Source organism: Octopus bimaculoides, chromosome 21, assembly GCF_046866305.1.
Source record: "Octopus bimaculoides isolate indiv1 chromosome 21, ASM4686630v1, whole genome shotgun sequence".
NCBI lineage: Eukaryota > Metazoa > Mollusca > Cephalopoda > Octopoda > Octopodidae > Octopus > Octopus bimaculoides.
Genome location: NC_142948.1, coordinates 24,068,281 through 24,081,099, shown reverse-complemented (window position 1 = coordinate 24,081,099; position 12,819 = coordinate 24,068,281). Strand labels below are relative to the sequence as shown.

The 12,819-nt window shown below is 37.9% G+C and overlaps 2 protein-coding genes across 4 annotated transcripts in view; both read right to left on the bottom strand.

Annotated features, from left to right (window-relative positions):
* LOC106879064 (uncharacterized) overlaps positions 1–12,819 on the bottom strand; it is a 94,071-nt gene that overhangs the window by 44,260 nt on the left and 36,992 nt on the right. The window contains exon 1 of one of the 3 annotated variants that reach the window (XM_089338937.1): positions 8,948–9,100. The exons of the other annotated variants lie outside the window; for them this stretch is intronic. The gene's annotated coding sequence lies outside the window, so the exon portion shown is untranslated. Of the gene's footprint in view, positions 1–8,947; positions 9,101–12,819 lie in introns of those variants that run through there. 3 annotated transcript variants of the gene reach the window in all.
* Positions 10,776–11,500, bottom strand: LOC149131518 (stathmin-1-A-like). The gene has a single exon (XM_089338939.1). It carries the CDS (start codon positions 11,412–11,414, stop codon positions 10,791–10,793), a length of 624 nt encoding a protein of 207 aa, XP_089195065.1. The 5' UTR covers positions 11,415–11,500; the 3' UTR covers positions 10,776–10,790.

Sequence of the window (12,819 nt, the reverse complement as noted above, 5' to 3'; positions counted from 1 at the left end):
TTTTTTATTTTAATGTGTTGCTGGCACAGGAGCTATTACATGGCATTGGCACAGCAGCTTTATCATGACACTAGCACAAGAGCTTTTAACACGGCACTGGCACAGGGCACTCACAAGCCAATCCGCTTCACCAGGGGAAGTGACCGTAACAACTCAGTGCTAATGTATGCAGCTAATCATCCTTGTTTTCATGCCTACTTCTTCATATTTGCATGGGTCTCACAAGACTACATTGCAGCAGGGATTCTTTTTATAGCCATATGTCTTTCCTGTTGCCAACCTTCACTCATTTCCAAGTGAGGTAATCGCCCAGTCTCTTGAACGACAAATGGCCCAGGCATGTTTTATGTGGAGAAATGGAAACAAATTGAGTGAATAAGCTTCTTCATTCACAAAGATTGCACATGTCAAGACATGTCAAGAAATCCACACAAGCTTTCTGGATAGACTACAAGGAAACAACAGCGTCAGGGAAGTCATTGCCCATAAACCAGCAAGCACAAAGGAACTATAAGTACAAATACACACACACACACACGGTTTTATTTAATTTTCTGTGTTCCAAATTTACTCACAAGGCTATGGTTAGCATGATGCTGCAGTAGAAGACACTTGGTCAAGGTGCCATGCAGTGGGACTGAACCCAAAACCATGTGGCTGGAAAACAAACCTCTCAACAACATAGCCATGCCATAATTCACACTATTATGTCTATAGCTAAGACACTTCACTAGTTCTCTATATCTATAGTGATACATTGGTGCCAGGCCATAAATTTAGGGAAGTGACAAGTTGGTTGTATCAATCCCTAGTAATTCACTGGTACTTTATTTTTATCAACCCCAGAAGTACAAAACTTGAAGTTCATCTCAATGGAATTTGAACCCAAATCATAAAAACCCATAATTAATCCTTTAGCAAATATTCATGTTTTATGTTAATACTGTCAAAATCTGACCCTACAATGTTCTAGAAATAAACAATCACCTCATTAAAATCTCAAAGCTACAAGATAATGCAGGATTAATTCAAAAAATGCATGAATAAAAAGTATTGAATTTCACAGAGTAATGTGAATGCTTAACAGTTAAGCACAAGCTTTTGTCCTATGCTCCCCCATTCTGCCAAGCCACAAATATTAACTGCTATCAACATTCTGTTAACTTGTCTTAGGTTAAACAGTCTTGAGGTAGAACCAAGAAGTTTGCAAGCTTTAGAGATATACAGTCATACTCATCACAGAGAAAGTGCATGGAGAGGATATAATTCTGGAATAATAGAACAATTTCAGTGTAGGCAAAAGATGTGCAAAGAATTGATGTATTGAAATGTGTGATGGAATTATGCCAAGACAGGACCATAACTATACTGTCATAAAATGTATGTATACCACTTCACATGGATTAACAGACAGGCTGATAGCATACTTGATTCTACAAAACTCATTTATTTGACAGTGAAAAGAAAAATGTCATGTAAGCATCTTTATTAGATGTTGATGAACAATAAACATTAAAAGGATAGAATGAGCATGTAAACAACAAATAAAGAGAAAGAAATCTGAAGAGATTGATCAGGAGAGAAAAAAAAAACGAAAAAAAAACGAAAGTGAAAATGAAGAGACAATGAAAAACAATCTCCATTACAATGAAATACTGAGAGTATCAAGAGGTTTTAAGTCACAATAACTCATTTAACACAAAACTGAACAAAAAGTTATTGTTCAATGGTTAAGATTCCTATCACTCAGATGACCGAGATTCAATTCCTGGCCTGGCAACTTTGTTATATGGGCTGACATGGCTTTGTGGTTAGGAAGCTCGTTTTGCAACCATGGGTTTCAGGTACAGTCCTGCAGCATGGCAATTTGGGCAAGTGTTTTCGACTACAGCCCTGGGCCAATCAAAGCCTTGTGAGTGAATTTGGTTGATGGAAACTGTGTGGGTGCCCACCACATATATGATAACCAGGTATTTATCACAACTGTCCAATGAATGGTGACATGAAACTGAGTAACAGTTCTGTGATAATTTTGCAGCTTTAATAAAAAAAAAATACACTACTCTACCTTTGGTATCTGAGTACTATTTTTTCCACCTTGTTTTACACTTATATGCTCACCTGTGTGTGTGTGTGTGTGTGTGTGTGTATCATCATCATCGTTTAACGTCCGCTTTCCATGCTAGCATGGGTTGGACAATTTGACCGAAGACTGGCAAGCCAGAAGGCGGCACCAGGCTCCAATCTGATCCAGCAGAGCTTCTACTGCTGGATGCCCTTCCTAACGTCAACCACTTCGAGAGTGTAGTGGGTGCTTTTACGTGCCACCGGTATGAGGGCCAGTCACACGGTACTGGCAACAGCCCCGCTCAAAAAGAAGTTTTTTACATGCCACCTGCACGGGAGCCAGTCCAGCGGCATTATCATTTAACATGTATTCTCCATGTTGGCATGAGTTGGACAGTTTGACCAGAGCTGGAAAGTAGGAGAGATGCACCAGATTCCAGTCTGATTTGGCTTGGTTTCTAGGGCTGGATGCCTTTCATAATACTAACCACTTTACAGAGTGAGCCAAGAGCCTTTTTACATGGCACCAGCACAGGTGCTTTCATGTGGCACCCACACAGGTGTTATTACATGGCACCAGCACGGGAAATTATGTGGCATCAGTTTGCATATGCGCACCAGTCTTCGTGCTTGTTCCCTTACTATTTGACAACAGATGTCAGTTTATTTACATCTCAGTAATTAAGCAGTTTAGCAAATGATACCAACAGATGTACCAACATTTTAAAAAATTAAGTACTGAGATTGATCAGTTGGATTGAGACACTTTGTGGCAGTGCCACTGACATGGTCATAGTGCAAAGACTGAAACAAGAGATGAAGGACCCACAATGACTGGCATCATGATCATCCATTACAATGAAAGTTAAAGGAAATATAGCAGAGAAGGGAAATGACAAGGGAGTTCCTATTGACATGATAGGAACCATAACAAAAAGAACTCAGAGTACAATGCAAATGGCATGCAGCTCGGGTTTGCAAGTCAAATCAAAACCAAAAAAGAAAGCTGTTTCTAGTGAGATAACTTCAGTTATTTTTAAGCAAATGTTGCATTCATCAACCTAGAAAAGGCTGCTGACGGGGTCCCCATGCTTAGTAGTTTAGTAAAGCTACAAGCAATGATAAAGTTAGGTTTGGATGAATGGATTTAGAGATCTCTGCAAGCTATACATGCTAAAATACAGTCGTGGTTATCCACGTGTTCAGTGAGAAATTTAGTGTGTATGTGTGTGTTTATAAAAATACATACACACACACAACCACAATAATAGCGGCAAGATCAATATATTTCCTTAAAAATGCAAGTGATGAATAGTTTGCACTATTTTGAGCCTATCACTCACTACAACATGTTATTTATTACAGAGTGGGATTCTGGAAGATTATGTTGAACACAACTAATAAGAGATTTCATAAATATGGACGGTAAGACAAACTAACCTGAAAACTCAAAGCCAGTAAAAGTTAAATGTGCAAAATATCCAGTTATGTGTGTGCGTGTGTGTGGACACGGACATGGCTGTGCAGTTGAGAAGTCTGCATCCTAACCACATGGTTTCAGGTTAGTCCCAGTGAATGGTACCTTGAACAAATGTTTTCTACTATAGTACTGAACTGACCTAAGTCTTGCAAGTGAATTTGGATGATGAAAACAGAGAGAAGCCCATCATGTGTGTGTCCATGTGTTGAGAGTTATAACTGAAGTCATCCAAAACAGTAGCATTCATTTCTTACCTCATGTCTGACCATGAGGAAATATTGCCTTGCTTGGGAACAGTTGAGGGTTAATGACAAGAGCAACCAACCATAAAAAATCTGTCTCAAATTTTACCTGACCCATGCAATTTATCAAAACAAGTTCATAATATTTTAGCCTTAAGTTGAAAAAAACTTATCACCTAGTTTCCTTACTGGACATTTTGAGCAATAACATTTACAAGAGTCTTTTAGCTAAGTGTAAGCCATTATACCTGGCGTTCCTCTATTTGGAGAAGCCCTTTGACATGAAACTATGCTCCATAGTTTCATGGCCTTCAAGAAAACTAGATGCAGATGAAAGACTTGCAATATTTGTCCAAACCATCTACAGAGACACCAGAAAGGTAATGAGAAGTGTCTGAAAGGGCTCTTCTCAGCCCCACCCCACCACAGAACAATTTAATGCTGACTGACCAAAGGAAACTCTACACTGATGACCTAATTCTTATAGTTAAATTTGTTTAGGAATTAGAAAAGAAATTCCAATGTGGAAAAAATGCCTCAGCTCAAGAGCCTTAAAGTAAATTTAGTAAAGACAAGACAAGACTTTAACCCTTTCAGATCTGGACCCGTGTCTAACTTTACCCTCTACCTAGGCTCCTAAGCAGAATAAAATAGTTGCACATACAGCTCAATAGTAAAGATTGCAGGAAAACTGATGGACAGAATCACATAAAAAATTCAGGATTTTAATAATAATAACAGACCTGTCTCTCAACTACTATATTTGTTCACCCAACTTGCTACTTTCCTCACACTTTCACCAGTTTGATTGTCCGAATCACTCATTACCATCCTAAGTGTAAACTCTTCATCCAAACCCAACTGCAAAAGTCTAGGAGTTTCTTGTTTACTGGACAAAGTGCTGGATTCATCATACACTTGTTTCATGCAAATTCGCCCCCCCCCCATTAAAAACGAAAGTAAAGAACAGCTATGGGGGACACCATTAACAATGAGTCAAAAACACAGTTGACTAAGTTTAGTACTTTATCTTTTTCTACTTGTTCATTATCGAGAATCCAGCAGAGATGACATGCAAGCTACTCCTATATGACAGCAGGAACACAACAGGACAGGGTTAATGTTATTTGGTAAGAGGTTATGTCTGATAAGTGGTAACAGAGTAGATAGATAAAGAATTCCATAAGGTGTACCGAATGTAAACTATGGATGTACAAGTTGGAATGGGATCACAGGTACAGACAGAGAAGAAAGATATTGTATATGACAAATGCACAGGAATATTTAGCAGCAAGAACTCTGGTGGAATAAATTCTCTTAAAGCTCAGAAGGCCCGATACAAGTAGCTGATAGCTTCTGTTACCTATGTGACCTAATTAGCAATGGAAAAGTTTTGAAAGCATAGTAAGTAGGCAGAGTAAGAATGAGGTGGAAAAAGCTATTACTTCCACTGGAAACAAAGGAGTGGTAAGTGGATTATATGACAGCTGTGTATAAAGTATAATGTTGTATGCTAACAAAAGATGTGTATCTCATGTGGAAAACTTGTAAAGGCTGGAATTAAATAAGGCCAATATTCTTTGCTGGGTGTATGTTAAGGGTACAGGAATGATGTAGCATGAATAAGCTAACAGAGAAACCAGATTTAAGAGGAATTAGATGATGTGCACAAGAGAGAAGGCTATGTTGTTACAGATATGAAGGAAGACAGTTGGGTAAACAAGTAGTAGGCAATCCAAGTGAAAGGAACCTGTGGAACGAGAAGGGCAAGGAATACCTGAGAGGAAGAAGTGGACAAAGTTTAACCTCAAGATTGTGAATTTCATAAAGGAAGAGGCGTTACAGCAAGTGGTGATGCATTGTGCAACAGAAAGCCCATCCAACTCATGAAAACATCAACATTAGCATTTAACATCCATGTTCAATGCTGGCATGGATTGGACAGTGTAACAGGATTCAATTTGTCCAAGAACTGCATCATACTCCAATGTCATCTTTAGTATGATTTCTACAGTTGTATGCCCTTCCTAATGCCAACCACTTTACAGAGTGTACTGTGTGCTTTTCCACACACACACACACACATCCCTATAGCACCAGTACAAATGAAGTCATCATGAAGCTTTCAACTCTAAGATCACTTTCAACTGAGTGAGGCTACAGTAGAGAGGGAGACATCTTTATGCTAAGAAACAAGAGGCTACAGTATGAAAAAAGGGACCAGAACTGAACAGATTTATTACCACAGAGGAGCTATATAGCTACTCACATTATAGAAGAGTGGCAGAAAGTAACTAAGTTGGAACTGGAAAAAGATAAATTAAGTGGTGTAGTGTCAGGGTAGAGGCAAGTTACAAGGTAAGTTAGAAATGAGCAGGAGGAGGAGAAAAACAGGGGTACAGGTGAGTATAAGTTGTAAAGGTGTATGGGAAAGTGAGAAAGGACTAGCGATGGGGAATAGATTAAAAAGTGAATACAATGATGAACTCAAGTAGAGGAATGAATAAGGAATGTAGAGGTGACAAACGTAGAAATTGGACAGGGTTGAGGGGTGGATGTAGTGAATGGTGGGAAAATGTGGATGTAATAAATGATGTGTATAAGTGTGGGTGCAGGGCTGTGATATTTATTCCTTAAAATATATAACTCACACTAAGTATTTGGGAACTGATTTAGCTAAAATCTTGCAAGGGCACAGGTGTGGCTTGCTTCCCAACCACATGGTCCAGGATTCAGTCCCACTACACGGTACCTTGCACATATTTTTTTCTACTATAGCCTCAAACCAACCAAAGCCTTACGAGTCGATTCCTATCGACGGAAATTGAAAGAAACTCGTCGTATATATGCATACAGATATCTGTCTGCCTACCCCCACCGTTGCTTGACATCTGGTGTTGGTAGGTTTGCCTCTCCGTAACTTAGCGGTTTGGTAAAAGAGGCCGATAGAATAAGTACCAGGCTTTAAATATATACTGAGGACGATACATTCGACTAAAGATTCTTCAAGGTGGTACCCCAGCATGGCCACAACCTAATAGCTGAAACAGGTAAAAGATAAAAGTGGTACTCCGCAACCTTTTTTTTTTCATTTGCAGTACACTTATATTTTCGAAATTCGACGGCACACCTGAACTAAAAATACAACTAAAAGTATAAGGGAAAAAATTATATCCAGGTTAAACTGCGGCACACCTAACATCGCCTCGTGGAACACAGGTTGCGGAGCACTGCTCAAGCATGTATATTATTTTCACATTAGCAATGGGCTGGATACCCTACAAATTTAGATATTTTGTCTGAGAAAGGTTGATGCAGCTACTTTTGCGGACATACCATTCTTTACCAACCTTAGAACCAAGTCAACATCAATTTTCAGAAAATGACTTTTCTAGGAAAACATCCATATGGGTTAGCTGTGCTGTGACCGAGAACCCACACGCCAGCAGTTGGTAAGTCGTCAAGCACAACCTCAAGGGCAATATATATATATATATATATATATATATATATATATATATATATATATATATATTACACACACATGTACAAAAAGGAGTAACAGTAACTTCGAAGCTTCAATAATGAGCCAATGAGCAAGGCTACGTGGTCACACAACCTACTGGAAATAACAGCCAAATCTCCTTCAACTCACACCCTACCGTTACACAAAGATAATATAGTCCTACATGTCCCTAAAAAGGCGGGAGTACCATAGCTGGAATGATCATATAACTGCATGATCATGGTTGACAGGGGCTAAACAACAACACTTCAGCGATTATATTTGAATGTCCCTCATGTCAACTAAAACATAATTAAAAACAGTGAGACTAAAATACAGCAGCCGACTGAAGTGTTTAAAAATGTAAACGTTGATTATTATACATCGTCAAGTGGGTGTTTTTAACGTGCTGGATTTAAAACAAGAGTACAACAAACTATCCAATATATTGACTCATAGTTCCAATCAACTGAACCTCACAGATTCCTGAAATAGTAGTCAAAGCTAATTAATCCGAAGCCTGCAATTTGTTTCCTCCAAGAAGCGGGAATTAATATTAATCGTGTTATAAGGCAAAACCCGAAACGAAGTATCAAGTAACAAAACAAAGTTATCTTGCAATGAAAAAAATTTTTTTTTTTTAATCAGCTTTTAATTCCCCCCAATGCACACTCACCAAAAAGAAGTAGAATAAAAACCAGAAGACAACAAAACTATATTCCGCAAAATTAATACTGAAAGTCACATATAGGTATGAAAATATTGCTGTTATCTTTAAAAATAGTATCATAAAATTAGTGACGGAATCACACACACACTAGATATATATATACATATATATGAAAATATTATTGCTGTAATCTTTAAAAATATTTGTATGAAATTAGTGACGGAATCACACACACACACATATACATATATACATATATATATATATATATATATATATATATATGGCTGGATGTATATATTTAGGTGTGTGTGTATATATATATATATTCGTTTAATAACTAATTATATCACGGTAATTTCGACTGCTAGCGTTGAATAAAAACTGAGTTTACAAATAAATATTATATATATATATAAGCTATATACACATACACACACACACACATCAACATTAACTACATAGAAATGTTTCTTCCACTCCAAAATGTGGTCGCAATGCTAACATAATAAACTTAAATAAACTGCTGCTACAACTGTGTTTCGCAACAACAACCCAAGCTATTAAACAGCAGTCACGCTTCATTTACTTACACAAAATATGAACTAATTTGTTTATATATCGATATTATTTGCCGAAATAGCAAAAATAAAATAATAATAATAATATTATCTTCGAGTCTTGGAAACATTTCTTTAATTTAGAGGCGATCGTTTATAGTATTCATAACAAGATCACTTATCAAAGTTGATTTGGGAATCATTTTATAAGCACAAGAACCTGTTTAATATACAAGAATAAATAAATAAACGAAAGAAACGGTACCAAGGTCAGGTAAATAAATACAGCCCTCATGAATGTTACAGTGATTATTATTATTATTAAATAGTAAAAGTTTGTTTTTCTTGTCAAGAGTTAAAGGCAGAGAGTGTTTCTAGTTACAAAATAAAAAATGAAATACAAATAAATCCGAAATCACTCACCGAGTACATATACATTTTTCCCTTTCTTCTTAATGTATCAAATTGTAAAATAGAAAGACAATATATTTAAAAAAAAAAATAAATAATTTACAATAAAAGTTAACAAAGACAGTATTCAGGTCTCCATTTTGTTTGGAAGAAGAATGTTTCTCCGGTTACCTCCCTTTTTCAGTGGAACTCTTCATCTTTTAAGATGAATGTCTATTTCAAGACTTGGAGAGAATCCAACTGTGATCGTTATTGTTGTTTAACTCGGTCAATTTTGATTCAACAAGCCTATGATCGAATACCTTCCAAAGTGACCACCCCAGTTTAATATATTAGCCAATATATCCGGGTTTTTTTTTTTTTTAAGGCAGTGTTGTCACAATTCTTTCTATTATAGTTAGGAGGTCCCTACTCGACTGATACTTATTTACCGACCCCGAAAGGGTGAAGAGCAAAATCGACCGCGGCGTTATTTGAAGTTGAAATAGATAGACGAAAGGTCGATTCTGCCAGCTCGCTGCTTTAATATTATATATGATAATGAGGGATATATGTAGCTGTTATTTCTTGCAAAGTCGAGCCAGGGGTGAATAAAAGGTCCCTCTTGTTGCTTCCGATGCTGTGGTTTTTCATGTAGTAATCCCTTCATGGTTTATAATTTTATATAGTAGTTAGAAATAATCAAAAATAACACTAAAAAAAATTCCACTTTAAAAACCACATGATTAATCTAAGCTTATTTTCGACGAATTCAAAATGAGATTTTTTTTCCTCTCTCAATTACTTAAGACTGATCTATTTCAAATAATGATTCCATTTTTACAGTCACATGGCTAAGGGAGAGGGAGGAGGACAGTTGTCAGTGTCCAGGTCAGTATTTGGTACTTTATTTTGTAGTATTTGTTTCAATTCTTTACATCCTGAATCCAAATCCCGAAAATCAAATTTGCCTTTCATCTTTCCGACCTTAAGCAAAGTTGACCTGGGAAGTAGGAACTGCCTATTGCTTTGCTTTTATCAATCCTGGAGGAATGAAGTCAAAGCTGAGCTTGGAGTGATTTGAACTCAGAAAATAAAAGAACTGGAACAATACTACGATGCGTTTTGTGCGACGTTTTATCGATTCTGGCAATCCAGACCCATTTCTTTTATGTGTAACAAGGACAATAACTGAAATTACAAAAACTAAAAGTAGTGAATAAATCTCACGGTGGCTTCGGCTGATAACCAGCTCTGTCCGACGTGCAGCAAAAGCTATTCGACATAACTACACAAGTCAGCGATGCTCGGACACTGAACGAGTGCATGCAAAAGGATTTTGTCGCTTTACGCGCATCTCCAATAGGCTCAGCGAACAAAACTCACATGCCCGCAAAACTGGCGATACCTTACTACTACTACCAGACTAGGGAACTATGGACGTTGTTCATTAGTCATTGGGCTGAAATCTTTTGGAAAAGACTGCTCAAGTGACCTTCATTGACGTCCAAGTTTTTCCTCGGAGAACATTGCTGTTCTTGCCCAACACTAATCCGTGACAGATTACAAGGATTGATATACCATCGACCACATTACCCGAATGATAGAAAACTAAGCACCTGACAACATTACAGATGTCAGGTAGCCAATCATGGTATTCAGTTGACGCAGGACCGCAGCTTTGTTAAAAAATTAGGAACTGTGGGAAAATATATCTGGCGAACAACTGCATACTGTCCAAGAATTTCTGATAATTAGCAGACATATGGTGAGGCAGTTACAGCATTCCGAGTCCCCACTGCAGATGTTGTTGACAACAGATGCAATCTCTGACCAGTAGAACATGTCCCTTCCATAAAGAACAAAAGGGCAGATATTACAATTTGGTCAGGTAAAGCTGGAACAAAGTACAGCGGTTAAGCAGTTTATAAAAAATAAGTAAAAAAAAAAAAAAAAAGATATATTCCTCACAAGCATTGTTTACCTCCTTAATATGTTTGTCGTGCTCCCTGAGGCAATCGAGCAACAATTGCATCTGGGCTCTCCTGTTCTGATCATATTTCTCAAATTTTTTATTTATCTTTTCCTCCAGGTCTTTGGACACCATTTCACTATTCTTGCATGCGTCAGATACCTTCTTACGATGTTCCCGAAGACGATCTTGTAATACCTTAATCTGAGCTTCTCTGTTTTCCTTATTTAATTCCAAACTCCTGCGAAGTTTTTCTTTTGTAGATTTGGAAAAGGTGTTGTTTTCTTCTTGAGCTTTCTGAAGAACTTGCTGTGCTCGTTCTTTCTGCAGTTGTTCCAATCTCTGGGTTTCTAGAGACTCTCTTCTCTTCTGAGCTTTCTTTAACTTATCAGCAATAGCCTCCTGGGTGAGAGACCGAGTCTCCTTGGGAGGAGAACCAGGCTTATGAGGGGTATAATTTGATGCAGGCTTCAAAATAACTTCATAAGCAACACCACCAGTACTTTCCTTGGCCTTTTCTGCAGACATGTCTTTAGTTAAAAGGAAGCAGTCACACTGAAGGCACTAATAACTATTCACTTTTAGTCTTCCTTCGGTCCAGCTCCAACAATACCTGCCCAGTTCTCCTATTTAAACGTCTGGTTCCAGCCAGACTCTGTCAAGACACCCATGATGATAGCCAGCAAAGCCCCGTTTCGCCTGGTATCGAGTTATTCCCGTCACGTCAGCGTCCCTCATTGTGATGTCAACAACATCCATTTTCGTGGTATTGGACTCTATCGTATGGCAACATCTCTGCCTATGTTGACGTGGCTTTTCCGCAGCCCGTCAACAAATCGCTAGTTTCTGCAGCAGGGCTCAAAAACCAAAACGTACAGTAATAGAGGAGAAGGGACACCACTGAGGTGGTTACAATGAACGGTGATGCGGCTTCTGAAAACAGGACCAAAACCAGCGCCACGGAAGACAACCAACAAGTGGATTAGAGTCCCGATCGAAGTTAGTTTTATTACTCTTTTTACTTGCGATATATCGACTGATGTGGAGGTTGACTAATCAAACACGCGGACATCGCAGTTCTGATTAGTTACCAGACGACACGCAGACATCTTTGCAAGCACACTGCCAAAATCTCAAACAGCAGAGTTATGTACCGATAATAATAAAATTAAAACGAAAATTAGAAATGTTCCGTTGTTTTTCTTTCGTTTTTTTTAACCTATGTATTTTAAATTTAATAATATATTAATGATTCTTTTATAGAACGGTGGATCTCGAACCAGATAAAGCTATAAATGATTTCAAATTTTGGCACAAGACCAGAAATTTCAGGAGAGGGCTTAAGTCGATTACATCAACCCTAGTGATCAACTGCTACTTATTTTAATGACCCCGAAAGGATGAAAGGCAAAGTCCACCCCGGTGAAATTTGAACTCAGAACGTAAAGACAGATGAAATGCCACTAAGCGTTTTGCCCGGCGTGCTAACGATTCCGCCAGCTCGCCAACTTAAATAAAACTATAAATACTGAGGTTTAAAAAAAACAAACCTTTAGACAGAAATGGTCGAAGGCTGCCCAAGGGACTCGAACCCACAACATATAAACATGACAAGCGTTCGTACCACTGGACCAAAGCAATCTTCCCAATTTCTCTAAGTTTATGAATTCTTATAATGTCCTCAACATCGATGAAATTAATAACTGTTCCTAAGTTACACACAAAGCCAACGTTATATCGACTGGTACTTTACTTCATCGACCCCAGAGGGATGAAAGACAAAGTGGACATTAATGGGATTTGAACACAAAATGTAAAAAGACAAAAGAAATACTGCAAAGCATATTTCGCCTGACGCTTTAACTGTTGTTTCCGATTTAGGCACAAGGCCAGTAATTTTAAGAGAGGTGGGTAAAATTGATTAAATCAACTT

Coding starts and splice junctions, on each gene's coding strand:
- LOC149131518 (XM_089338939.1), bottom strand. CDS start 11,414: ATGTCTGCAGAAAAGGCCAAGGAAAGTACTGGTGGTGTTGCTTATGAA.